This window comes from Fusarium proliferatum, assembly GCF_900067095.1.
Source record: "Fusarium proliferatum ET1 genome assembly, contig: FPRO_scaffold004, whole genome shotgun sequence".
Lineage (NCBI taxonomy): Eukaryota > Fungi > Ascomycota > Sordariomycetes > Hypocreales > Nectriaceae > Fusarium > Fusarium proliferatum.
In genome coordinates, this window is record NW_022194793.1 from 381,499 (window position 1) to 408,935 (window position 27,437).

The following is a 27,437-nucleotide window of genomic DNA, read 5'->3' on the forward strand; positions in this document are numbered from 1 at the left end:
ACCAATAATGTTCATATGGCCATTACTCCATGCAGTGGCCCCAAATAGAGTCGACTTAATAAGGCTGCCGAGTAAAGCTTCTCGGTTGTGGGATGCCATAAAGAATATTGTACATGCACCGTGCAATTGCAACGGCAGTCATAGAACGCCAACGCTGTAGAGTTTCTTCAAGTCGCATATCTCATTCATTACTTCGCCTCCCCCTCTTTCTCCTTAGCGGGCTTCCAAAACTGCATCATTCGACCCAGTTTCTTCGTTCGGCTACTCTTCGCTTTCTTGTGATTCTCGTCATTGTCCAGTGTGACCTCCATTGAGAGCTTGCTCCGTTCACCGTGCGAGCTACTGATGAGACGGCTGAGGCTGGCAAGACTTGATCGACGTCGTCCGAAAGCAGCAGAGGAAACCGAAACTGGTCGAGGTTCTCGGAGAGCGGGCTGGGATTGACGCTGGCTGGGCAGGAACATGCTTTCCCTCGTCATTGTAGAGTTGCTAGATGTCAATGACGGGATATCGTAATCCACCGAAACTCGAACCTCGGGTCCAGGCTCTCCCATCAAAAGCAGAGACCGAAAGTTGTTCTCGTCGGTAACTGATGAGGGAGCGGTTGAGATTCGCTGGACTTCAACAGACATAGGAGACCGAGGAGACGGGAAAGAAGACGAGTAGCTCATAGCATAAGGGCTGTTCGGAACATTGGCTGGTGCAGGAAGATGCAAGGGGCTGACTTCACCAGGTGACAGATCCTTGGTGCCTGAGAACCTTCTCAATGAAGAAGGGGTAGAATCAGTAGCCTCGGTTCGCTCAGCAGGCATGAAAGGGGATCGAAAAATCACACTTGGCATCTCCTCGGCGATAACGCTTTCGTGTAAAGATGACCTCGAGCGCTCACCCCGCACCGTAGTCGCAGATATTTGATCCTTGTCACTCAGGCTGGAGGTGGTTCGTCTCATGGCCTGGTTCGGTTGACTTGAGCTGTGTATTGAAAGCTTGTCTTGCGAGTCACGTAAGGGATCTCTTGTAACAGCAGCTGGAGGTGTAGCATCACTGTCAGAGTCAGTCTCTTCTTCAGAAGAGTCATCTGTTGTCCCAGATCTGGCGTTGTCGTCGTCATCCTCTTCATCTTCTTCGAAAACATCGGCCATTGTTGAACTACTGTTGTAGCGGTGCATGCCAGCACGGCCTGGATCAAATGGAGGTAGATCGGGAGCAGATTCTGCTCGACGATGATAATGCATACCAGGACCACTAAAGCCCTTCATGCCTTGAGCACTATGGAGTCGCCGCTTACCGGCACCGCCAGCAGCTCGTTGCGCTGCCTCCCACTCTGGATTGAGTGGTAGAGGAGTGTTGAACGGGCCGAGAGCTGCGTCGAGGTCGATCATAGGATATGATGATTCATCTGCTGATCGCTTCGGTGCTTCATCTTGAGGGATGTTGGGGGATTCGGTGACTGTGAGAGTTGGTGTCGAAATTTCCAACAATTCAGGCTCTCCATACATGGCATCCTCGCCTTCGTATGGAGCGACTCTAGGGGCTGGAGGAGTTGGAGGTCGGCCGCCTTCAGATTTTGATCGCTTGCTGTGAGATTTAGGCTTTCGTGGCAATATAGCCCCAGCCCAGCCTTTCACCTTCTTCTTTTTCTTCTTACTCTTTTTGCTGCTCTTACTCTTGACGGTGGCGTTTTCAGCATTTTGGCCAACTAGATCAACTCTGTGTCCAGTCACGGGCAATGCCTTTGTTAACAGATCAATTGACCCGGCGCTCTGTGGTCTCTTGCCAGGTGATGTATTTCCAGTTGATGAGTCTCGAACGAAAAATGACCAGCGCTTCCTTGTCGGACTTGGTTCAGGATCTTCCGCTTTGGGAGCCTCAGCAAAATTGAGTAATGTCGGAATCGAATTTCGACGTTTTGGTGAAGATGGCGTGTTAGCTTGATCAGGAGTACGCTCGAGGATAGCGCCTGCAGTGCTTGGCCTCGAATCTGAAAATTCGCGAGTTGATGTTTGAGATAATGGCGAAGGACTATCACGGCCGTTGTGAGATGCAGCTGAAACAATTGACGATATGCTACCAGATACAGAGTGCCCAGGTCGCGCTGTTACTGTACTGGAAGTCTCATTAGAGACTAGGGACAAAGGTCGTGGGATAAACTCAAGCGTGTCAGAGAAGCCGACACGAGCCTTGGGTTGCTTGGGGCTCTCGCTCGGTGAAGGGACTGAAACAAGCTTCTCAGTTTCCTTTGGCGCCTCGGGTTCAGGAGCAGATTCAGGCTCAGGGACAACCTTCTCATCTGGAGGTAGAGATGGCTGGTTACTAGGCTGGCCGAAGGTGGTAGGGCTAGTCGGTGCACTGTTTCCTCGACCAGCGGCATCAAAGACGGGAGGCTGGAGAATTGGTAAGTCATTTGTTGAGATAGCGCCTGAAATCCCTCGTCGATGACCTCTTCTTGGTGGTTGAAATGTCGGTGTTACGAGTCCATTCTCTGACTTGGTAGGACTAGTGCTCATGATGGCGATCGAGTTGCCCTCGCGGATCCGTCCCCCAACAAATTCACTCCCACCTCTTCGATGTCCATGGCCGCCAGGTCGCTGTGATGAAGCAATGTTTCTGGGAGAATGAGGCGAAATTGGAGGGGTCAGGAGAAAATTGTTCTCGCGGTCTGGCGAAAGTAGAGCACCAGGGTTGAAACTAAAGTCAGGCAATGCCGAACGAGACTGTCCGTCTGCATTTTCAGCAGAAAACCCAAAGCTAAAGTTGGGAGTCTCAATGGCCGACATAGGACGACGTCCGGTCGCTCGCGAGAAGGAAGAGGGCGCGGACGCCGGGGCTGGCGGTTTGGCTGGAAAGACGAATGGAGGGTTTGGCGGCGGCTCATCGAGCTGAGCCTGTGATTCAACCGAATGTGGGCCAGCAAATGAGTTCATTGAGGAAGCGAATCGATCGGAAGGGGTATCGAACGCTGGGCCGGGAGTTGGACGGGTTAGCCGCTCGGGGCCAAATGCGGTTGCCATCTTCTCCTCAGCCGCGCAGCGGCAACGAAGTGATGGACAACAATGTGTGAATTAAAGGTTCATAGGACAAGCAAGGCAACCGTTCCAGAACCGCCGGGCTCGCTTAATTATTCGGTTCGAGCAATTGTATAGCAATGGTGTTGGCGCTTTCGAAGAGAGTCGCGTCTGAGGCGTCACAAGCATCGATCAGTATAGATCTTGATATTGAGATTGAGCACGCAAAAAAGGCAAGGAGTGTCGGCCTCGAGAAAACAATATTGCTACAAATAATGGCGAGCAAGTCGTACTGGGGCAACGGACCAGATAACACGGCAGCAACAGGCTTGGAAGTCGTCGAGATGAATCGCGGAAAATTGGCTGGACGAACAACTCGAATGGTGGATGTTAAAACTATGGTATGTAAAGAAAAGGAGTGGACGGCCAAGACCAGCGCAACTCTACAAAAACAAGAGAGCAACTGGAATCGCACCAAGAAGGAAGAGGTCGGGAGGAGGAAGAAAGAAAATCTTCGCTCGCAAAGGCGGCGTTTTCGATTTGAGGTGCGGCCGGAGAGATGAAGAAGAGAGGACGGGACGGGACGGGGGAGGGGGGGATAAAACGCGATTTCGTGATAAAAGGTAGGCCAGAGGGAAAGAGGTAAAGCCAAATGCACTTGTGTTCAGCCACGCCCAGCAAGCGCAAGTGTATGCAAGTGCAAGGGGTCCCCACTGCCAACTGTGATGGGGGTACGTATGGGCAGGTACCGCTGCAACCAACACGACTGCGAGTGGACGGCCGGAAATGGCCAGGGAGGACATGCATCTCTAGTACCTCTGCGCTTCCTTCCAACTTTGGCCAGGCCCCAGGCCCAAAGGTAGGCCCCCTAGTCTTGGTAGTTCATGATCCCTAATCCCTAGTCTCTTAGTTCTTAGTCCAGGTACCTGGCTTGCCGGCGTGGTCCTGGACAATCCGCCCTGGCATCCACAGTCCACACTCGAGAGAGACACGACATGGCCAAGGGGCGCCACCTCTCTCGGGGACTCCAGCTGCCCGTGTTGGCTGCCAAGATTGGATCGAGTGGATGCCAGTGGAAGGCGGTTCATGAATCGACTCGGTGTTAGGGTGACCCGATCAAGAAGCCGAGGGAACCCAAAAGGGATTGTGTGTGATCAACTATGCTACTTTTTGGTAACATGTGTGCAGTCTGATGCATTGTGAAAACACCTACTGTACTAAAACGTGGAGAATATCTGGGCATACATGTCCAAGGGAGTCTTATCAAAAACACATATAGACAGTCCTTGCGTTTGTCGTTTGTTCTGACTTTCATTCTTCCAAGGCGGCAGCGGTAAGCACCCAGGCACCCCTTCGCTAGACCTGGGTTTCCTTCCCTTCATGAATTCTGCCTCTCCAGGGGCGGCCGGGCCTCCTCGACTCCGCTTGGTGGTGGAGCTTTTCTTTTTCATCCACGCCAAAACCTGACCCGCACTGTGTTGTCCTTGAGGCAAATTGCACCAAGCGGTCATTCTTCTTGTTACTGTCTTGACTGGACGATAATAATTTTCGGATATGCCATCTTATGCTGTCAAATATCAATTAATCTATCTCTGCTATTCATGACAATCTGACAAGAGCATAATCTTTTTATTGCGCTATAAGCCATGAACAAACCCTTCTGCTCCTCGCCCAATCTTACTGAAACAGGACAACATTACCATCATGGATATTGATCTTCATCAACTGCAGTGGTGCACTTTCATGGCGGTCACCATCTCATAACAGGTACTGTCAATATCGATACGTGAGACTCCAAGTCCACATCTGCACTGTGACCTCGTAGGTCGACTACAAAGTATCCCCTGGCTCCTTGTTCGTTCGCGGCGCTGCGAACGCTCTCGAGGTGGTTCCTGCTGCTCTGTTGGGCGCTGCAGGCCTCTGTTATTCGTCTGCTGTTTCTGTCAGGGGCCACTTAACAACCCTGCCCATGTCACCCTCAGTGCGCGCCGTGTACCTGCACCTAAGGTGCACTTGTGCATGCAGACAAAAGCGCTGCAAGCCCACGACAGATGGAGGAAGATGCAACGGAGCAATCTTGAGCAAGTGACATCAAGCGTTGAACCTAATTCATGTTGGAAGGACAACTCCATCGTGTGAAGAGACTCGACTCTCTATTGTAGTTATTCCCGATGCTCCATATCGATGATCTTCAATCCTCCCATGCCCAAACTCACCAAGCGCCTTTACCAGGATGGCCTCCAGGTTTGAGAGCGGGGGAGGCGAACACCAAAGTGGAGGTCAAGGGATGAGTAACGGTTACAGCGGGCGGCACGATGTCTTGCTCAATGGCCGCGACAATCTAACGGCCTTGGCGGTTGCGCATGGAAATCAAGTATCGATGGCCTTGGCGAGGCATCATAGATAACTATCACGAAAGTCGTTTCTTCAGACATTTGCCAAACTCTGAAAAGAAGCTAGCTAGAAGTTGTTCACACCATCAAACGCTGCGAACAGGAAGAGATCCCAGTCGATTAGCGACCGGCTGAGTTGCAATAAGCATTGCTACCGTTTGGTGGTCAGCGGGCAGCTGCAGGTCAGGATTCGGATGATAACCGGCTGGCCACTTTGAGAATACAATTCATGGGCCCGAGTTAGCTTCAATCAGCAGGTCTCTCTTATCGACGGCCTGGCGGAACGTCTGTACCGGTCCAAGAGGTCGGTGATACATGAGCGGGAAAGCTTCACGGCCAGAGGATTCGACGATTTGTCTTGAACAAAGGTTTCTGGCGCAGCCTTCGCCTAGAAATTATCGTAAGATGCATGATTGATTTTGCATTTGTGTCGCTGTACAAAGTTTTCGGTGATTTCTCTGCAACCCATACTCAGCTGTACCTTGATCTGGTGTAAGTCAGAGGCCAATCATATCCACTGAGAGACCAGGAGGCTGTTGTAGTAGGCAGCCACCAACGAACAGATCGATCTCAAGAAGAGGCGGGACCTAGATCAACGGTACCTTCCATTGAAACACCACAACAACTAAAGTTAAGGTAGGGAGTTCACACGACACGATAGTTTCCGCATGCAACAATCATGAATTCATATTACTATGTGATAGTGCCGAGCCATCCGCCGCCAACACGCCTTGTCAGAAACAAAGCAGGCTTATGTATATCTATCCACTCTCATCCTCACTAATTCACACCAACCGTGTAAACTATCGTACAGACGAGACATGGCTTGCATGATGAATCGGGGCTAGAACCAGTCGTCAACTGCTATGCGCCACAAGAGCCCAGAAAGATACAATACGATGCTGTATACAGTATGGCGGAGCGCATATCTGTTGTGTTGTGTTGTGCTGTGTTGTGTTAGGTATTTTGCATTTGCGGGTTTTATTGAGTTCTTATCCGTTGCTTTTTCCTTCTTCCCCCGTTGGTTGACCTGAGATCTGTCCAGGGTGAGCTGGCAGGCCACCTGGCCCATCGGCCTGACCAGGTCAGAGATTACGAAGTCGAGAACACGACCACAACAAACCGATTCATCAGAACAATGACCCCAGGACTTATCAAGTTAGTTAGGTTGTGATCTATCAACAGGGTTGCCAGGAGCCCTTGAAGATTACGTACTGCCCTCGTCCGAGCGCTCTGGTTTACAGGCCAAAGAGTTCCGATTTTAGATCTTGACAGATGGGGTCAGTCGACTGACCCATTGTATCTCAACGGGAAAGCTGTTTGCCGAGCGTATCACCAGTTACTTGTTTTGCTATTTACATTTTCTCATCATACTGACATCTCGGTCAGTGGAAAGCCTTGATCTTGGTTATAGTCCCAGCTTAACGCCATCCTCGCTACGCACGGGGCCAGGAACAGCCTTAATCCCCCTTGTCTATTCCCACACTGACACCCGTACCTGAAAGTCATTCCTTGATTGAGACCTTGAAAGATGTGGCAGCTGATGACGGATGCGGTTGAGGCTGAGGCTGGTGCCCATCTGTGCGTGCAGGGACATTTGTACAAAAAGCACTTTGCCTTGTTCATCTGGGACGGGAAGTTCACCAAGGCAACGGTATCAGACTGCATCCTGATTGGCTTTTGCTTTGATTCACTGTCTAATTAATTGCTTTTCTAAATTCACAGCACGTCAGACAAGCCGACGGGTTGATCATGGAGCTGTCTCTATCATGGATGGTTTGTTTCAACAAACTCAATCCGAGTGTTGACAGTTACCGAGCTTGAAATGACAGGCGCCCCTCCCGTGTAACAATGGCAACAATTTTGATCTCGAATTGAATTGCATTGACAATCTATTGCTCTACGCGCTTATACACTGCTTCCCCAACAAAGGTTATCCTGGCCTGCCTGATAATCATATTTAACGTCAGATCTACACCAATATCCGACGACACCGCCAAATCATGCACAGACTAAAATGATCTCAAGGTACTTGGCGCATCGGGAATATGGCCGAACTCGGTATAAACAAGACGGGACGGTGTTCAAAGACTCGACAACGCCTAAATTAAGCATGGCGGAACAATTTAGACAAAACACAAGTTGCATCTGTTGATCGATGGTTGTCGTGACAATTGTGTGTTGGCAAACCAAGCAATTGCATGATATCACAGCTCTACAAGCTCTACAAATCTGCATGCATACGGTGCCTGCCAAGGGTCAGTTTTGGCACCTTGTAACATTGACTCCTCATGTCTCTCTTTCATCCCTCGTGTCTTGCCCAGACCTGGGGGTTCATGGGCAGACTCTCTCATGGAGCCAGGTCCACCAGCTAAGCCACTATACAAGGATTCTCCCTCTTTCGAGCCTTCGAATTCCCCCGTTTTGCTCCACCGTGCACTCATAATCGGCCATTTTCACGGTCGAGAAGAAAAAAGAGGCTGGCAAATCCCATCTCAGGTCAGCCTGCCACCGTTCAGCTCATCCACGAATAACCTCCCTCAGGCGCATCGCGATGAAATGAAGGCTTTCTTATATGCATAAGCAATCTCGCCAACATCTCAACGAGGAAGCTATGTTATCCCGCTCGACACGGGCGGCATTCCTATTATTATCTGCAACGGTAATAAGCCAATTTGCCCAGCTAATTACGATTTCCTCTTCATTCCGTCATGAGATCCATCTCCCTGCGTTGCGGTGAAGGAGGCCTCGGACAGGACAGGACAGATTCCCAAAAATATCTACCGTGTTTTTAATGGGGTTGAGAAATACCCGAATTTAGCACGCGATGGTTCATCGTCATTTCGTGGCCTTGGCTCTGGACCCATGATAGACGGGATGTCATTTATGTAGGATTCGGCCACGATACCGAAGGAACATGGCCTAATCTGGCTTCTAACCCGCATCAGTCGTGTCCCACTATGACATTGTAGTGTCATGGATGCTGATTACGATGAGCCCGATTAATCCTCGCGTCAATATAGGTGTTCATCCATAGTCTCTCATAGCATGTTCTCAGTTGTAGCCTTATGATGGACGCTTCCTTCGAAATGTCTCTCACAAGACTCCACATTGTAATATCTCTGCCTTTCGGAAATGTCTCTGTAATCTAATGATGCACGGCAATTACACGCATGTATTTGCAATACTGTTAATTAATCTAATTACATAGTAAGCACCATTGGAGTGCGTACGTCAACAACATGCTTTTGGACAGTAATAGGCTCATGGTTTGGCCGAGGCCATCTTCCTTGATGCATACTCATACGGTTGGCCCCCCTTTCATACAGACAGATGCCTGACATGAACGTAAACGGACATGCAGCTGGCAATACGAACAGTCATTCATTACCCCTGCTCCAATCACATCACTTGATCAGCATCTTAACGGTTAGCTTCCATGCATCGAAGTCAAAGCCACCTGCGAGAAACTGCAAAACTAGAAATCCTTGTAAACCTTGGGTGGCTAGGGGAGGTAAGGAAACCCCAAGACCACGATCTTGAGTGACAAAAATACTTGGGTGACCACAGAGTATAAGGTTTAGAAGATTTGATTGGTATTATTAGCCCTTTCCTTGAAGGTCTCGGGTCTTTTTGCTCCGCTTACTGGATCTGAGGCTTACAAGTTCACAGCTGAAAGACGTAGCCAATAGCGTAGATTCTCCCTCGACTGACAGTTAAGCAGGGACGGGATGGCACATTATTGGAAGACTCGTCAGCGCCGAAAAAAGCCAGACGGACGAACTATTAAATGGAGCAAGGAATAACCGAACCGAGGCCAGTTCAACCTTTGATTATTATCAGGATTTCATCTGTAGGGGCCAGAAGTCTTCCGATCGTGAAACAAAAGCACCAAGCGACGTGACAAGATCGCCCCCTTATCTGCCCCTGAATTAAAGTGTGGGGAGGTCCCTGGACCCTTGATTTGAGCCACAGTTCTGGACCAAATGTGGGGGCGCACAGCCACAGTTTTATCGTGATCCTCACCGCCTCTAGGATAGTGCCCCGCTGCAACATTTTTTGACTGGCAGAAAAATTGGTGAGCGCGCAAGATCGCTCAAACGACACGCCTCGGTATCAAAGACAGATACACAGCAACAGTATGTCTGATACGGAGAAAACAAACTTGACTCCCGCTCCTGCGGCGGAAAAGACTCTCGGCATGCGCAAGAATGGTAACATCAACCCCCAGCATGGGTTGTATATGGATTCACCAAGCTAACTGTTCCGTAGGCAAGCAATGGCATGCCCCCAAAAAGGCCTTCCGACCTACCGCTGGACTGAAGTCATACGAGAAGCGAACGCAAGAGCGAGCTCTCATGGCGCAAGTCAAGGCCAAGGAGAAGGAGATGAAGGACGAGAAGGAACAGGAGCGCCAGGTAGGCCCAGATTCTCCTCACATTAGACGAAACATGATCTAAATTAAGAAACAGCGCAAGATTGCAGCCATTAAGGAGAAGCGAGCAAAGAAGGAGGAGGCTGAGCGATACGAGAAGATGGCCGAGAAGATGCACAAGAAGCGAGTCGAGCGACTAAAGCGCAAGGAGAAGCGAAACAAGCTAATCAACTCATGATCTTGGGAAGGCTTTGGTGGTTGAAATTTGATTGGAGCAGACGTACATCGACAGCACTATGATTTACGATGCGGTATACCTCAGACTACAACTTGAAATGGAAAGATTAGGTTAGACAACACGGGAGCAGCACAATATACCTGGGCGTTGGAATATGCGATCAAATCTTGGCAGATCAGCTAACGAGTTCTCTGACTATCGAGTGGTTATTCGTCTTCATGTGATTAAAGATTTCAAAAAATCATATTCATCATGAATTCATATATCGGCTGATTCGGGACTGAGTCGAGCTCTAGCTGAGATTCTTTTGTTGTAGGACAGCCAACTAAAAAGTTTCAGGGGAGCACAATGACATGAGGTCCAGAGATCTAAAATTCCAAGTTGACGAAAGCAACATGCGTGAACCTTCTAGTAGACCCATCCTAGCCATCCATCTACTGGTTTCTTTGGGGATCTTGGTCTTACTTAAAGACCGCCATTGTGGATATCGTGGTGACTATGACACCATTCTGAGCTTGACCAACCGATAGCACATGCCATGACATTCGAGCTGTTTTCAATACTTCGAAAGGAAGACTATATACGTCTACCAGCATCTGATACTATTGAAAACGTATTCGGATACTATCCGCATCTCATGTGGAGATGTTTCGATCTTGTATGCATCTACAATTCAAGTGACATGTGAAACTGCCGGTTTGCAGGGGTCCACTAAACCACACCCGAAGTTGACCATTCGACGATCGCCTGATGCAACCACGCAACAAACCTGGAATTCTACTGCTCCAAACCCTCTTTGGGTAACCCACCAATTCATGCGTCACAGGGTCCAGGCATAGAGTTTTTCTCACGACCTACAGTACGGTCACAATAGCTGCAGGCAGGACGAATCGGGATCAGCCACACTACCAACGGGGAAATACCGCTCACGCCATGGCCTCAGCAGGCTTTACGAGTCCCCGAGACTCTACAAACTCGGTCTCCAGTGTTCGTTCCAGCAGCCGACATCAGTTGAAACGATCCATCACCGAGCTCGCGTCGCCCGTGAAGCTCGGCCGCCGAGAGAAGAAAGAACGCGATCGATATAATGAGGACCGCGCCGTGCATCCGCACCACATCTCAATCTCACATCCCGTATCTGCGAACCCACAATATCAAGGCAGAGCATCAATAGACATCATGACACGCTCGGAAGGCGTCACGCCGTACATGAGCCCCGATCAGAGTCGGAGGCCAAGCTTGATGCTTTCGCGAGAGGAGGAGAACAGAGCTCTTATCGTCCTTGCTCCCCCGGAACCCAAGACCAAGGAGAAGATATTGGAAGATCAGGCTAAAACGTCCTCTCAGGTCGAGTAAGATGCTGCAAATATCCTTGTCTGGTGCTGTATAGCTGACGCATTCATAGGGGCCTGAAGCAATCCCTGGTCGAGCTTGGATCCTTCTCTACGTCCACAGCCCGGCGACTTGACGAGACATACTATGCGGTTCTTGAGAAGATGAGTACACTCCAGTCGACTGTTTCCGCCTTGAAAGAGTTGGCGGAGGAGTCTCAGAACATCCATCGAAATTTTGAGAAGGACGCTTGTGAGATTGAAAACGATATCACATCGCAGATTGCAGCAATGGGTCAGTTCAAGGAGCACCAGGAGAACATCGAATCACTCACGACCCGTGTCCAAGATGGCCGCGCAAGGATCCGCGCTCTCAGCGATCGAGTCGATATTGTCCGAGAGCAAGTTGAGCTCTGGGAGCGTCTAGACAAGGAGTCCCAGGACAAGACACGGCTGAGGTTGAGAGCTATCATCATATGCATCACGGTTGTGTTCCTTGCAGTGGTGGTTCTGTTCTTCGGTGCTCAGTATGTCTCAAGACATAGTTCCCTTTTGGGTAGTGATAACTCGAGCACACCTCGTGTTGCAGAGTCTATCATCCAGTCGCATAAGGGAGCGGCACATTCATCATTGTCTCTCCGAAGACCTGAGAAGAGCGGTATTCCATATTCGAAGAGGAAGCAGGTGCATACGCATGCAGAGGAGGAGCTTCGTGTTTTCGACGAACTGTGAAATTGTCGGTTCTCGTTTTAATTGCTTTCATTCGATACCCATCATAGCGCGCACATCGCATAGCTCATTGATTCCCTTTGTACTGGCAGGATTTTAATAGATAGTTGATTCACATCGAGATTGTTCTTCAATAAAGCACTACCTCAATATCGATATATCCTTTGGTTTGTAGATAAAGCCAATTGTGGTCGATCAACTTACCCTACATCAGTCACAAGAAATCTTTCAAAGAGCATCGACTCGATGCACAATCACTAACACCGAGGCCAATTCTGTACGCGGCTATTACAAGCATCGTAGATAACGGTGGCATGCGATCATTGCTACATAGATATGAGGCATCTGGCATGTTTGCATTGCTCAAACTAACGAGAATCCCACGTGTCCTCGCTCACTGGATGCCTATAGGCATGTCAAGCCTGACATTCGTGTCGCTGACTCTTATTCCATAGGTTATTGATAATTTGTGATGCTAATATACCTACCTAGCTCTCTCATTAGGAACATCTCCGTTTTCCCTGTTCAAGCCAACAACTCCTGCGCCGGGCCGCTTCCGGCGCCACACTTCGGAGCCTCCGTGTCACCCCCACCGCCGAGCCGTGTCCCGGAGTCAGTCCCCCAATGGTTTGGTACAGCTCTGCTTTGACCCAAATTGCCAAGGATTAGGGAATCGAATTGGTCGACAACGGCCGAACGTTCTCCGTGAAACCGTGCTGATGAGCCCAGAACCTAGACAGAGCGTTTTGAGCTTCTTTGTGACTTTATTTACTGAAGGCAAGGCTACCCGACACCATCGAAATTAACAGGGAGACCAGATATTAAGAGCCTCCCAGGGCTGTGACATATCGTAAATAATGTCCGGAACGTTCCCATTAAGCAACTCATGTACGGAGCTGGTCAATAAAGCACAGACTCGGCATTGCGTAACTCATCGTGGCGGGGCAAAAGAATCTCCCTCTGATTCCCCATTCTGGTACACATTTCGATGATTGGCTTACTCGTAAGAAATGCCCAATCTCTTATTATTCCACGGCGTAATCCCGTGCTTGGTCCAAGTTCTCAGCAGCCACAATGTCAACGCAGATGGAGTGGATATCACCGTGGCCGGCGTGGCTTATTTATATTCATCGAGGTCGAAATGAGACTGATATTCGGATCAACCAACAGGATCGGCTGCCTGTTTTAGATGCCGAACGGGCTGATCAAACGGGCTGATCAAACGGGCTGATCAAACGAGATGAGTCGTCGTCACTGTAGTGTTGACAGTTTTCGGCAGCGGATAGGGAGTCCAAAAACCGCGAGTCTATGAAGCTAGAGAACTCCTTACAACAAAGGCCCGTTGGGAGTTGCTTGGCATCAGTCTATAGATTGTATGAAAGCCCCCTTCGTATTGATAATAATTCATCACTAAAATGTCTGTTCAGCCTTACATTAGGCGCCCAGGACCATTGACCATACCAGAAACTCAATAGCCGTTACATTAGTCTGATATCAAAAAAGTTTGACTGTCATGCCGGGCTTCCATAACACGGCAAAAAGGACCCGAAAAAGCAGGGTTGTGAGAGTCTGGGCGAGTGGCTTGGTACTTGGCGACACACGTCATGCCCCTCGTTTTGGCGCTTATTACACGCAAGTGCACAGCGTGAGGAGTACCTTAAAAAGGTTGAGGTCTATAATGCAAAGGAAGAAAAGCTTCATCACTTGAGGTTCTGTTCCTTTGGCCGTTCCGTTCGTGATACCCTGAAGCAGACGCTGATGTGAGTCCCTATCAACAGCCGACAACATTACGTAGCTGCGCCCCATAAGGCGCTTTTTAGCGTCCAGTACTAACGATGGAAGCTTACTGCAGCTTTGCCCCGCCAAACGAAAGCAGACCAAGCCAACAATATTCCGGACGTTCTTCTGACGCAAATATACCTACCCCAACTTCGCCGAGTCTTCTACATACATCGATATCAATTTACAACGGACATTGATAGCGGCCTACCTTCTGAACGTGAAATACCTTTCTCTCCCTTACAAGACATACACGAAAAGCTCCCTATAATCGATTGTTGCGCAAGAGACATGGCTGCTGAGGCCAGAGATACGCCCGCAGTTGTTGAGGATGCTCCCGCGAATCCTCCATCTACCGTTGACCTCCCAGTGCGATCAAAGCAAGATGCTACGCCGCCACCAGGCCAGACGTTGACCGGCAAGCAAGAACACTGTAAGTGTTGCAATGCGCAGTAATTTGCGACTAAATGCGGTTTACCAGATGCTGATATATGCCTTTACGTATTAGACCTCAAGAGAGAGCTTATTTCGGAGCAGGTAAAGTGGGAAATAAACGAACTCAACTCTACCACCGCCCTCCAGCGCTTCGGCGCGCCATTTCGATCCGATCATGGTGAAGTCCCTCCTGAAGAATCCGAACTGCCCATTCTGCGTTACATCTTCGTCCACCATGTTCGCGACTTTCCCTTCCTTGATAAGGCGCGCGAGAAGGAGTTCTGGCAGGACAAGCTTCAAGTGGTGAGTAATGATGACGCGATTTGTCCATGGTCGATCTGATGCTAACGAACTACAGTTCCTCGAGTCGTTCGCAGGAAAGCAGATTTCATCGTCGGAGGATCGCCTAGAGGAGACGAAGCGACGAAAACTCGCCATCAAGGCCAGGAAACTGGTTGAGCTTATGATGGTCTCTGGAATTGGAACATCGTCAGGATTCGAGGAGCGCATTCGGTTTTCAGAGATTGAGATTGTTGACAGCAATGCTATCGACACTGGTGTTATGCATACTCTGCCCGAGGGCAACTACATTAATGGCTGGGATGTCAATGTCGCAGGCGTGCGAGTCACCCAGGTCAAGCATACGATCCGCAAGCACAAACACGCCGAATTTATTCTGCGTATCAAGAAGAAGGGAGAATTGGAGCACTATGTTGGTCGAAGATATAGCGACTTTGCCAAACTTCACAGCCGATTGCGACAAGAGCTTCCTGGTCGAGTCGTCCCAGAAATGCCCAAGAAGAACAAGTCAGATACTACAACAACTATCGCCTTTACATCCATGTTCAGCAACGGAAACGAATCAGATGCTTCCTCCATTTCTTCAGTTTCGACAAGACCTAATGGCTATTCATCTATGTTGACGCCTGGTACGACCCACCCCGTTTCTGTTGGATGTCTTACTTATGCTAACTTTATGAAGGTCACCGTAGGGCTGGGTCTGCGGCATCATTTAGATCGAATCGATCCAAGGGGCTTAATTCCCCTAGAGTTCCATCTCCTCGCGTGTCCACTGAGGGAGGAAGACTTAGCCCTGCCGTCCGCCAGGATTCAGATAAGTCAGATAAATCAGAGGTATGGGTGATACAATACACGACTTTCATAGCCAACTAACGAGATAAATAGACTGTTGTTCTATGGCGTGAAAACCAAAGGATTTCACTTAGGGCGTTCTTGCGATCTGTACTCCACAACCCCCAATTTGCTAATACCAAGGCTATGCAAGACTTTCTGAGTGGCGAGCCCATTACCCCCACAGACGAGGATGTTGAAGATATTCTTCGAAGGAAAGAGGTGGATGAGAAGCGCATAGAAGAGCAAAAGCAATTCTATGAAATCGCGAGGAAACGAGCCGCCGAGCTTGATGAGTACATGGAACAGTGAGTGTTGAACCACACCGGCCATTAGCCTGAGCTGACATCTTCCAGGTTCCGTCGCGATATAGTAGAACACAACGGACTTACCATGCTCTTCAAAGAGATCAAGGAAAAGGAGACGATCCAGGATCTTAGTATCCAATATCGAAAGTTTGCCGAGTGGCTTCGTATCGAGATTGCTGCCGTCATTTACCACCTCTTCCTAGCTGAGGACAACTCCCCTGAGCTCTTTGCTCAGGCGAGACGTATTCACTCTCTCATCCCATACTCGGTTATCAAGAACGTTATCCGAATTGCAAACCCCGCAGCAGTCATGTCTGGTGTCTTGGACATCTTCCTAGCCCAACCATTTGGTACACGGTCATTGATGCAGAGAATTTTCTCACTTACGCTTAACGATGGTATTAAGAGCTTCCAAAAGTCGATCGATATCCTCGCTACCAAGATTGACGATCCTGTTTTCTCGGACAAACTCTACAAGTACACACATGCTGAAGAACACATCAAGGTCGCCATTCGTGAAGAGGCTGAGGCAGATGATGTGGACTTGATCGTGGCGATTATGAGATCTGATCTCATTGAACCAGGGCTTACAGGAGAGCAAATCCAGAGGCTCTACAACGCATATGTCGCTTTCAACAACGCGGTGGAGAATATCGACGAGGAGCTGCGCCAGGGCGCTCAACTGTTTTCGTACATGAAGCAGTACTTGAAGCTGTGCACAAGACAGAGGGATAAGGAGATGATGCTCCAGTTGATCGAGGAGCCGGTAACCCTCCAGCTATTCCGAGACCTCTTTACCATCTTCTACGAGCCTCTCGTACGAGTCTACAAGTCGGCAAACGTGTACAATAGTGTTACTGACTTCGCTGTCTTTATCGATGACATGATCCAGGTGAGCGAAGCAGCTACCCCCGATTGGAAACTGCATGCTAACATATGTATAGGTCGTGGACAAGTGCAGAGAGCAAGACGCATCGGCGGATCCAAACCAGACTGTTCAGGCTTTTATTGATCTTTGCCAACGACATGAGCACAACTTTTACAAGTTTGTCCATGAAGTGCATACTCACGATAACGGCCTCTTCACACAGCTCATGGGCTGGATCGAAGGTATCCTCGAGTTCTTACGAAAGGGTCCTAAGAACGGAACCCTTAATGTCAACGCCTTGTTCGAGGGCGGTGTCAGCGCTGGAATTCTGGATAAAGACAAGGCAATTGCAGAGATCAACTCTCTTATTGCATGGCAAGAGGCTCGAAAGAAGTGGCACAATGATAAAACGAGACAGAAGATGGCAGCCGAGGGCCATGCAGGAAGTGACATGATGCCAACGGCGATGGCTTTCAACTCATCAGACTTTGGATTAGACAGCGAAGACCTCGAGGATATGGCTTATGATGATGGCTCAGAAGATGAGGCAGAGGCAGAAGCGGAAGATGAGTTGGATCCCATCGAGGCTGAGAGGCGACGCAGAGCCAAGCGACAGGATCGCTTGCGACGAAGCGCTGGAGAGCCCGTTAAGCCTCCTGTGGGAGAAGTTCACAAGCTGACCGACAATTTCCTGGTCATGCTTCGTGAGGTATTATCGAATTAGATTTAGTAAGATATCCTTGTTGCGGTTGCATACTACTTAGGAGAACGAGACGGAGTTGGCTGTGCTGATTCTGGCAGTATAAATGTACAGAGCGCCATGATTATAGAGTCAGGGAATGGTGGAGAATGGTAGAGCCAGTAGACGTCAAGATTCTATCTTTAATTGCTTCATTAAATGTCCTGGTATTTGAATGTGATGTACCTCATGTTTTATTGTGGCCTTAGAGGTCTAAGTAGAATGAAGGCGTAATTAGGAACGTCTCAACATCTGATCAAACCTTACGAACATATATATGATCGTAAGTCCCAGGCCTCCAACATGAGGTTTGGGTTAAGCGTAGTCTTTTATTGTCTGAGCTCATCACCGGAGAAAGAGGTCTCTTTCCAAGTTCTATTTAAACCCTGTGAGTTGTCAAGGCTGTAGACTGCAGTACGAAAACCGGACTTTGATGACCGGCCCCGAAAATTGGTTCCGGGCCGGGTCGTGTTGTTGTGACTGACAGCAGCTGGAGGTGGAGCCGTCAGCACATGCCGTTGATATCGGAATAGGCGGGGGAAACGGGGAGCCGAAGGGCAAAATGTACATCCGCGGACACGTGATGAGATCCAACTGTCTTGAACGTCATGGATTTGTTAGACTCGCAAAGGCGAATCTTCCCGATCCATTTGGCTTTGATATTGGATGAAGATCGAAGGAGGATAAAATTGGATGTAGTATCATGAAAAACGGTTGAAAATTAAAAAACCAATTGGCTTCGACAACGACGCACCTCGGACTCAAGGAGCTCTATCATTTGACTGCACAGTGAGCCCAACACAGGTCATTGACTTCCGAGTCCCTATATCTTCAGTGGCTTACAGCGTCCACGTTCAGTAGGCGGCGAATAATCGGTGCTGCTAATAAGCCAACGCTGATTGGTTGGATCAACCGAGGAGCCGAGAGAATCCGTCCGATCGAGGCTCGCGAAGGACGAGAGACCCAAAAAAAACATCAAGGGGAATTGTCGATTGGTTGGACAGTCAATTCAATCCATTCTCTCTCTCCTCCAAAACCACATCTAACAAAAGTCCTGCTCCTCCGCCACCCGAAGATATCGTCAAATACCACCCTTTCGATTCTCCCCGCGGATGCAGTTTGGTCTTGGTCATAGTGACTTTAGTTGATGATGGCTTCTTCTATGGCAATGAGGAGATTGGCCGTCGGCCCTGCTGTGAGTAGTCCCTGGTCTGGCCTCTGCGATGGCATCATGAAACCGATTGTCCACCGCAGGAGCTTCGTCAGCTCATCAATGCGCTTTGCTAACCTCTTGATAGTTCACGCGTGCTGCTAGGTTCCCTTCTCGAGCTTTCTCCACCACTCGACCTGTTGGTACGCTTTTCTCCGAATGCTATGCGCAGCTTTAAAATACTGACGAGCTGTCCACAGCCCGAGTTATCACAGGCAATGGTCCTTTGCGAGCCAAGGAGGCCTCTCCTTTCGTGAGCAACAAATACGCCGTCATCGTACGTCTACCCGATCATCCGCGAATCACAGATCTCGTCAATTGACACTTTTCAGGACCACGAGTATGATGCTCTCGTCGTTGGTGCTGGTGGTGCCGGTCTGCGAGCTGCTTTCGGTCTCGCTGAGGCTGGCTTCAACACTGCCTGTATCTCCAAGCTTTTCCCTACTCGATCTCACACCGTCGCCGCCCAGGGTGGTATCAACGCTGCCCTAGGTAACATGCACGAGGATGACTGGCGATGGCACATGTACGATACCGTCAAGGGTTCCGACTGGCTGGGTGACCAGGATGCTATTCACTACATGACCCGAGAGGCCCCCGCTTCCATTATCGAGCTTGAGAACTACGGCTGCCCCTTCTCGCGAACTGACGATGGCAAGATGTGAGTCTGGACTTTGAAATCCGCCCACACAACGGCTACTGACAATTTTATCAGTTACCAGCGAGCTTTCGGTGGTCAATCCAAGGAGTACGGAAAGGGTGGACAGGCTTACCGATGCTGCGCTGCTGCTGACCGAACCGGCCACGCCCTTCTTCACACGCTCTACGGACAGTCCCTCCGACACAAGACTAACTACTTCATCGAGTACTTCGCCCTCGACCTGATTATGCAGGATGGTGAGTGCCGCGGTGTCCTCGCCTACAACCAGGAGGACGGTACCCTGCACCGATTCCTTGCCAATCACACCGTTCTCGCTACTGGTGGTTACGGACGAGCCTACTTCTCTTGCACATCTGCCCACACCTGCACTGGTGACGGCATGGCCATGGTTGCCCGTGCCGGTCTCCCCAACCAGGATCTCGAGTTCGTCCAGTTCCACCCTACCGGTATCTACGGAGCTGGTTGCCTGATCACTGAGGGTTCTCGTGGTGAGGGTGGTTACCTCCTCAACTCTGAGGGTGAGCGATTCATGGAACGATATGCTCCTACCGCTAAGGATCTTGCTTCTCGTGATGTCGTTTCTCGATCTATGACCCTGGAGATCCGTGAGGGACGTGGTGTTGGTGCTGAGAAGGATCACATCTACCTCCAGCTCAGCCATCTCCCCGCTGAAATCCTTGCTGAGCGTCTGCCCGGTATCTCTGAGACCGCCGGTATCTTCGCTGGTGTTGATGTCCGCAAGCAGCCCATTCCCGTTCTTCCTACCGTCCACTACAACATGGGTGGTATTCCTACACGATACACTGGTGAGGTTCTTACCGTGGACGAGAAGGGTGAGGACAAGGTTGTCCCTGGTCTGTACGCTTGTGGTGAGGCCGCTTGTGTGTCTGTCCACGGTGCTAACCGCCTGGGTGCCAACTCTCTTCTCGATCTTGTTGTCTTCGGCCGTGCCGTTTCGCACACCATTCGTGACAAGTTCAACCCCGGTGACGCCCTGAAGCCTGTTGCCGCTGATGCCGCTTCCGACCACATCGAGGTCCTCGACAAGGTCCGAACTGCTGATGGTCCCAAGAGCACCGCTGAGATCCGACTTGCCATGCAGAAGGCTATGCAGACTGATGTCAGCGTTTTCCGAACCCAGGAGAGTTTGGATGAGGGTGTTCGCAAGATGAAGGAGATCGATGCCATGTACAGCCAGGTTGGCATGAAGGATCGCAGCATGATCTGGAACTCTGATCTCGTTGAGACCCTTGAGCTCCGCAACTTGCTCACCTGCGCGTAAGTTTTGACTCTTTCATGACACACTGAAGTAATACTGACACTTTATACAGCATCCAAACTGCCACCTCTGCCGCCAACCGAAAGGAGTCTCGTGGTGCTCACGCCCGCGAGGATTTCCCTGAGCGAGATGACGAGAACTGGATGAAGCACACTCTTTCTTTCCAGAAGGAGCCCCACGGCAAGGTCGACCTGGCATACCGAAAGGTCATCGCCAACACCCTGGACGAGGCCGAGTGCAAGCCCGTGCCACCCTTCAAGCGTGTGTACTAAGCGATTGTGAAGGAAGTACTTGGGAAGGAGTTTTTGTTAGCTTGTTGGGAAACTTGGCATGCATGATTCTACGCAGGGCAGCGTCTCCTTTGTGACAAGATGTGCGGTATATATATCCTTTGGGAAGAGGAGGCGGACATGATAAGCAGCGAGAGAATGGTCTCTGTTGGGTCTTAGGATGAAGACTTGGCAAGGGGCGTGTATTTGTCGACATTTTGTAGTTCAAAAGAAGTTAAGAGACTTAAAAAAGAAGATTTTCTATGTACCTTGTGTGACTGTGTCTACAGCCCATCGTTTTGCTTGGTAAGATATCATGATACATTCGTTCAAGAGCCTAGGTAATTTTGGCTCTCCTGTAACCCATGTTCATCATTAGACCCGTCAAATGTTGGTATAATTCTTGGAGGCTACAAGTTCGACCCAATTTTGAATATCTTAGGGGCACCACACCCAGTTCAATGATCGATAGGCAGAATAGTGCGTTCACATATTTGATGGAGTTGTGTCTGCGGTGACTAGGCCTATGCCATTGTTCTCTCCGTCCAACGTTGAGGTGTTTCTGTTGTTCACGAGGAGTGTAGTCCAGAACAAAGAATCTCAATACAATCATTACATACAAGAGGCAACGTTCATTGAATTTAGTAATTACAGTGAAATTTTGCAATGATCATCTCTATTATAAAATGGCACATTCTTTCGTCGTCGTAGTCTCAAACCTACAGCCCATCTCAACTTCCTAAGCACTAGACTTTGCATCTGAGCAGCCAAACCCAACTCTCGTCCTAAGCTCGTCACCACTGCTCTTCAGGTACGCAGTAGAATCTCATAAAAGTTACGTGACTACAAATATCACCTATCACCGGGCCCGCCCCATCCAACATGTGTCGTCAAGTCATCCGCGTTGCCTCGTGCTGGCTCTGTAACTCTAGACTCGAACCCTTTGGTCGATTCTTCCCTTGCGGCAATGTGATCACTGCAGGGAAAAAGGGCTGCGACATTTTGGATCTGGAGGAAAACGTCGGCCCTGGGGATTTGCTATGTCGTATGTGCCTTAGGATCACTGATGGGGAAAACAAGCTCAACGAGAACCAGAAACTACCTGGATCCCCCAAGATGGCTGGAAGACGTGAGTTGGAAGTGATGGGGTAGAGACTGGACATTGAAAGCTACTGAGACCGAAAACTAGGAACAGGATAAAAAGGATGTAGTGGTGGTAGGGGTATATGCTATGCTTGTGTCTTATGGTGGGTGCTATATGTCTAAATGGTAAAATGCGTGGGAAACGAAACGCAACATGCTAGCTGTCAACCAGCACAACTATCTGTTCGAGACAGAATCTTCGCTAAATAACAATCCTTCTTCCTCATCTCTGGGTATATCCCCCTCATTCCTCGCATGGTTGCTTCGTGATGTGGATGGCTTTGCTTGTGCTCTCTCGTAGTAAGCCACGAAAACTAGGATCAATTGAACGAGACTAAGGGGATAATTGTAAGTCAGAAAGGTGAAACTATGATGTTTTCTTGCTCCCCGAGGTCATAGGAGTAGTACTAGACTTACGCTTTGGTGATGCCGAAACATCCAAGGGCTCGTCTCCCAAGATGTGACTCGTCTGTGGTTGGGGCCGAGCCGGAAACTGGGTGATCCGCAGGACCGAAATAGCCGCTGAGGAGTGACAGGATTGCAAACAGAACGGCTAATGGAAGGTCGATGCAGATTCGTATGGAGGGGCTAAAGCTGTGGTATCTTCTGGTCCAGAGGTGGATAGAGTCCGCAAAGTTCCATATCAGAGCAAGGGTAGCCTAAGTTGTTTCTTCGTTAATAGGTGGCATAGTCATGAGAACAGACAGGTACGTACGACAACCCCGAAGAATATGATAGAGATTGTTCCATCACTAGAACTAGATGCCAATAAAGAGATAATTATAAGAAGAAGAGCGTCAACACAGATGGAGAAGAGGCGAAGGTTGAGTCTGGCATTCTGTATATGATCTTTGGCTGGAAGAGATGATGTATCGTGAGCTGACAACGGTTGTACCTGTTCTCCAGGCCGGTCTAAAGGTTGATCTTGTGATGGTGTTGGGCTTTGTTTAGGAGCAGAATCGAAGTCGTCATACTGTGGTCCAGCCATTGTAAGTGGAATAGCCATCCTGCAGCTACGACTTCACTCGCTCAACAGAGATCCAGTGCCAAGATATGGAAAGAAGAAGATTGATGGGATCAGGCGAGATTACATAAGAGTAGAGCCGTCATCTTTTAATGCTTACCGCCCACAGCATAGTTAATGTTTCGAACGAATCCTGAAGGAAGATGGATATATGTCTAGAGCCAGAGGACCCCTGTTTAGCTACCCGCGTACCCATGCTACGCCGAATGAGGGGCTCATGGAGGCTCAGCTTCCGAGAGTCTCTTTTGGTAGCCAAACTGAACTGACAAGGCAATCCCCTGTCAAGGTTTATAACTATGCCTATTGTCTCTTGACGATGTTGCATTTTGAGGCTGATCCCAAGTAATTGACGGATAATGCGGCGGTAACTAGTGGAATTGTCGGCCCGTTGTCCGTCTACCTATAGAACAAACATCTCTATTTTTAAGTCGTATCCTGTTTATTTTACTTTTCCTCCTTCCTATTCTGCTCTTCGCCTTGTTCTTCATCTTCTGTCTGTGTTTGTGTTATCACGGGCTTTTCTCGTCGAGGATGCCAACCTCCTGTCCAGCCGATCCATCCCTTTTCCCTGGGTCCTCTCGCGACGGCAATCAAGATGGACAACCCAACGAATGCAACTGTTGATGATCACATTAGCAGTTTGCTTGCGAAAGAAGAGACCGCTGAGTTAACTTACTGCTGCATCCGCCGCTTCTCCTCCAGCCTCCACTAGCATATAGTCTGTTTCCCACTGCCGTGCCAGTCAATTGTCCAGCAAACACCAGGGCCATGTAAGCCGTGTTAACTCTATTACGTGCCTTGGGGTTGATGCTGAAGATGGCTGCGCGGTTCGACACTGCTGCTGTCTGCATACCGACATCGATACCGATAGCCTGAATCACAAGGCCGGCAACGGTAAAGTTTCCAGTGAAAGTTCCGACGATAGCTCCAGTCAACGCCAGGACCTGGCCGCCTATCGTCGGGAGTAGAGGTATATAACGATCAATCAACCTCCCAATCAAGGGGATCGACAAGATAGTCGCAAGCGCAGTCAGAGAAAAGAGACCAATCTGTAGGGATGTATAGTCATAGGGTGGAGAAGCGAGTAGAAACGTCAATGTTGTCCAGAACGACGTGAACACAGCTGACAGCGAAAAGGCAATGAGACAAGCCTGTATCAGAACAGGCTCTGTGACCATCATACGAGGAATCGACCAGAGAGCATAGAGATAGTTCAGCCCATCCGGATTGGTAGATGGATAGTCAGGCATGAAGCAGAAGAGCACAACCCCCATGAGGTACTGCAGACCGCAGGCCAACCAGTAAATGTTGCGCCAGCTTGTGAAATTCGCTACAACTCCGGAGAGCAACCTCGCCATCAACAGACCCAGCATGAGTCCTGATGTGACAATAGCGAGAAGAGATGCCTTTCGATGCGCTGGCGCAAAGTCTCCCACTAGGGGAACCATCAGCTGTGGTGTCACTGTGGTAGCACCGCATACAAAAGATAAGGCACGGAAGACGGTAAAGTCATTTGTTACACAGAGTCCTATCCACTACATGATGTCAGCTGCTGAATATGGTAACATGTTGCACAGGGCTTACCATTGTTGCAGTGGCCAGAACAAGAGCGATGATGAACGGGCGTCTTTCGAGAATATCCCCGAGTGGTAGAACAAAAATGAGACCAGCTGCGTAGCCTGACTGCAACAGCGTTGCAACCTGGGACGATTCTTCGTATGAGACATTGAAAGTGGCGGCTATCTTGTTGAGAATTGGCTGGTTGTAGTAGAGGTTTGCAACTGTGATACCCGATGCCTATTTCTGTTAGTTGGCATGAGCTTCAGTAGTTGAGGTGATTTACTTGCCAAGGCGTAGAGACAGCAATGTCTCATAGACAAAGCTGGTGGCGACTCATCGTTCCATCGACAATTCTTTGGTGTCAATACCCTACGAAGTAAACTCGTTTCATACTTTGAAGACTGCAACACGATGTTGCTGGAGCCCGTTACTTCAGTTGACTCGATTGAATTGCGAACCTTGGTGTCCTCGGCTGAATCTTGACTCGGAAATGTTTCCGTGATGCTATCACCAGCGACATTTGGTCTCTCAGGTTGATTCGAGGATGTCATCGTTGTTCAACAGACACGTTAATGAGAGGTGAACAGAAACAAACGGCGATCAACAAATAGTCAACATGCTAAGAAACCCGAAAAAGGCGTCTCTTTGTGGGAGTTATATAAGAGATGATCAACAATGGCAAAAAATTAGCATGATCAATAGTCGTCAAAGTGGATTATTGTCTAACTACATATCCCCAATGGAGTTGCGGAATCGCAAGCACGGAGTTGGCTAGCTATCTAATCAGAAAGCACGCAAGACAACGGACGGGGGGCTACGACATTCTGCTTCTTTTCCTCCTTTTGCCCATGGAAATGGGGGTCAACTAATGTTGTGCTGCTTGGAGAGGTTGACCGGATATAAATGTCCGTAATATCCGCCTCTAAGAGTGTCAGCAGCTTCATTGCAACCCTAGACGTGTAATACAGTTCGGGTTCCGTATGCAGCCATTGAAGACTACAACTCAAATTTAGTTAAGCTCAGATGAGTTGTGACGAAGGGTCTTATCATCATAGACTTTGAAGCCAAAGAATGAAAGAAGTACCCATATATAAGCTATTGTGACGAACTATGGCCAGGTCATTAGAAGTCTGGGATCGTTGTAAAGGCCGAAGGACAGCCTAGAGCTGGAATTGGTATTATTATATTCGAGGTTTGTCTACGAATCGTCTTCGCTCTCATCCCAGATATCACTGATAGTCGGCACATGAAGGCCCAAAGCAGAGAGTCTTTACACAAGGCATATCCCAAATCTAGTCCTTTTCATGAATGGCATCTACTATAACATGGCAAGAATTTAAGATTTAATCGTCCTTTTGACAAAATACATCCTCCCCGTTTCACACCAACTCCATCCACTCCCAGCACCAGTCAACTTTTGTTAGAAAGCATTCCCAAAGTTTACCTCTTCTTGCCCTTGCGCTTGTTAGCCTTGCCCTGCGAAGCGCCAGATGCCTTGGCCTTGGTGAGAGAATCAGTGCTCTTGTCAAGGAGCTCAAAGTCCTCGCCGGCGGAGTCGGTGCTGGGGGTGGGCTGGGGGACATCAGAGTCATCATCCTCAGCGGGGATCTCGATCTCAAGGTCGGTGGGCTTCTTGGAAAGGAAGCGGCCGGCAGTGACGTTGAACAGGAAGATGGGTGCGCGGAAGACTGCGGTGTCCTTGATGGTGGGCTTGGCAAGCTCGTTGGGCTGTCGCATGTTAGTTTAGTCATTTCGATGAGATTGTGATAACTTACATCAAGGAGGAACTCGTGGACCTCGCCCTCCTCATCCTCTCCCTCGAGGTAAACATCACCAAGGGAGTCAACAACAAGGATCTTGCCATTCTCAGCAACGACTCGCTTGCGAGCACCAGTAGGTCCAGCAGCAGGGGTAGGAGTAGCAGTTCCAGAGGAAGCCTGAGCAGCACGGCGCGTCTTCTTAGCAGGACGAGCTCCATCGCGCTTAGCCGCCTTCTCCTGCATACGGCGCTCTCGTCGGTTCTGGGGCAGAGGGGGGGCCTCTTCCTCGTCGCTAGCGGGCGCTGGAGATGCAGCAGGGGCTGGAGCGGGAGCTGCGTCGACGCCAGGGATGTTAAGACCTCCACCCCAAGCGGTGTCGCGGGCGAACTTGATGTAGCGCTCGACAAACTCCTTCTGTCGCTTCCAGCTCATGTACAGAGTGAGGTAGTGAAAACCACCACCTACAACGAGGAAAAGGCCAACGATGACCGTGCCCAGGCCGGGGCGGTATCGGTTGTAGTAGTAATCGGTGCCCTTCCAAAGAGGGAAGCCATTGGAGAGGAAATGGTCGTATCGGTCGCGCTCGGGGCCACGGAGGATGTTGGCGATGAGGGAGAGACGAGCCTGAGCTTCGCCGGCCTTCTTCACAGCAGCCTTGATCTCAGCATTGGTAGGGGGCTTAGTCTTTGTGCCAGCCTTCTTGTCCTTTGCAGCCTTGGATCGCATTGCCTGTCTGACCTTGTCCGGGTGCAGATTTCGGGTCTGCTTGCGATAGGCCTTGGTAATATCATCGAGCGAGGCAGAGGGAGGGACGCCGAGGATGTCGTAGAAGTTGGCAGCAGGATCGGTCTCATACTTTGAGATCTCATCTCGAATGCGAAAGATTTCGCGATCTGGGAGGATGGGAATTAGTGTTAAGACATGAATCAGAGGGGAGCCCAGAGTAAAACAAACATACCTTCTTTGCTCCAGGCGGCTGCCAAGGGGCTGAAGAGGGCGAGAAGCCCAACGGACAAGTACGAGATCTTCATCTTCAACCGTCGATGCGATGAAGAAGAGAGGAAGAAGCGGTACAGCAAAAGGGAAAAGAAAAAAACAAGACAGAGAGGAAGAGATGAGATGAGAGAGGGCAGGGGGCTGTAACGGTTCCTGGGCTAGAGCGTAGCTTAGATCTTCATCCCTACCTACCTCTAGGTACAG

At 49.6% G+C, this 27,437-nt stretch overlaps 9 protein-coding genes across 9 annotated transcripts; 5 read left to right on the forward strand and 4 right to left on the reverse strand.

Annotated features, from left to right (window-relative positions):
- Positions 1 to 188: 188 nt before the first annotated feature.
- Positions 189 to 3,011, reverse strand: FPRO_04327 (uncharacterized protein; the record flags this gene model as incomplete). Its single annotated transcript, XM_031229825.1, has 1 exon — positions 189 to 3,011. One exon carries the CDS (start codon positions 3,009 to 3,011, stop codon positions 189 to 191), a length of 2,823 nt encoding a protein of 940 aa, XP_031080023.1.
- Positions 3,012 to 9,539: 6,528 nt separating this feature from the next.
- Positions 9,540 to 10,011, forward strand: FPRO_04328 (putative protein CGRA (conserved fungal nucleolar protein); the record flags this gene model as incomplete). The annotated part of the gene is made up of 3 exons (XM_031229826.1): positions 9,540 to 9,612; positions 9,671 to 9,816; positions 9,871 to 10,011. The coding sequence occupies 3 exons, from the start codon at positions 9,540 to 9,542 to the stop codon at positions 10,009 to 10,011; spliced, it is 360 nt and encodes a 119-aa protein (XP_031080024.1).
- Positions 10,012 to 10,944: 933 nt separating this feature from the next.
- On the forward strand, positions 10,945 to 12,074 carry FPRO_04329 (uncharacterized protein; the record flags this gene model as incomplete). The annotated part of the gene is made up of 2 exons (XM_031229827.1): positions 10,945 to 11,363; positions 11,417 to 12,074. 2 exons carry the CDS (start codon positions 10,945 to 10,947, stop codon positions 12,072 to 12,074), a joined length of 1,077 nt encoding a protein of 358 aa, XP_031080025.1.
- A 2,067-nt stretch (positions 12,075 to 14,141) lies between these two features.
- On the forward strand, positions 14,142 to 17,316 carry FPRO_04330 (putative membrane coat complex Retromer, subunit VPS5/SNX1, Sorting nexins, and related PX domain-containing proteins; the record flags this gene model as incomplete). The annotated part of the gene is made up of 7 exons (XM_031229829.1): positions 14,142 to 14,283; positions 14,359 to 14,588; positions 14,644 to 15,214; positions 15,268 to 15,419; positions 15,471 to 15,724; positions 15,773 to 16,616; positions 16,669 to 17,316. 7 exons carry the CDS (start codon positions 14,142 to 14,144, stop codon positions 17,314 to 17,316), a joined length of 2,841 nt encoding a protein of 946 aa, XP_031080026.1.
- A 1,165-nt stretch (positions 17,317 to 18,481) lies between these two features.
- On the forward strand, positions 18,482 to 20,753 carry FPRO_04331 (putative succinate dehydrogenase (ubiquinone) flavoprotein precursor, mitochondrial; the record flags this gene model as incomplete). Its single annotated transcript, XM_031229830.1, has 6 exons — positions 18,482 to 18,526; positions 18,630 to 18,684; positions 18,742 to 18,818; positions 18,874 to 19,202; positions 19,257 to 20,480; positions 20,534 to 20,753. 6 exons carry the CDS (start codon positions 18,482 to 18,484, stop codon positions 20,751 to 20,753), a joined length of 1,950 nt encoding a protein of 649 aa, XP_031080027.1.
- Positions 20,754 to 21,632: 879 nt separating this feature from the next.
- Positions 21,633 to 21,950, forward strand: FPRO_04332 (uncharacterized protein; the record flags this gene model as incomplete). The annotated part of the gene is made up of 2 exons (XM_031229831.1): positions 21,633 to 21,879; positions 21,940 to 21,950. The coding sequence occupies 2 exons, from the start codon at positions 21,633 to 21,635 to the stop codon at positions 21,948 to 21,950; spliced, it is 258 nt and encodes an 85-aa protein (XP_031080028.1).
- Positions 21,951 to 22,070: 120 nt separating this feature from the next.
- On the reverse strand, positions 22,071 to 22,881 carry FPRO_04333 (uncharacterized protein; the record flags this gene model as incomplete). The annotated part of the gene is made up of 3 exons (XM_031229832.1): positions 22,071 to 22,227; positions 22,311 to 22,552; positions 22,609 to 22,881. 3 exons carry the CDS (start codon positions 22,879 to 22,881, stop codon positions 22,071 to 22,073), a joined length of 672 nt encoding a protein of 223 aa, XP_031080029.1.
- Positions 22,882 to 23,361: 480 nt separating this feature from the next.
- On the reverse strand, positions 23,362 to 25,028 carry FPRO_04334 (uncharacterized protein; the record flags this gene model as incomplete). The annotated part of the gene is made up of 4 exons (XM_031229833.1): positions 23,362 to 23,534; positions 23,594 to 24,452; positions 24,502 to 24,714; positions 24,765 to 25,028. The coding sequence occupies 4 exons, from the start codon at positions 25,026 to 25,028 to the stop codon at positions 23,362 to 23,364; spliced, it is 1,509 nt and encodes a 502-aa protein (XP_031080030.1).
- Positions 25,029 to 25,917: 889 nt separating this feature from the next.
- Positions 25,918 to 27,268, reverse strand: FPRO_04335 (uncharacterized protein; the record flags this gene model as incomplete). Its single annotated transcript, XM_031229834.1, has 3 exons — positions 25,918 to 26,205; positions 26,253 to 27,130; positions 27,196 to 27,268. The coding sequence occupies 3 exons, from the start codon at positions 27,266 to 27,268 to the stop codon at positions 25,918 to 25,920; spliced, it is 1,239 nt and encodes a 412-aa protein (XP_031080031.1).
- Positions 27,269 to 27,437: the final 169 nt, after the last annotated feature.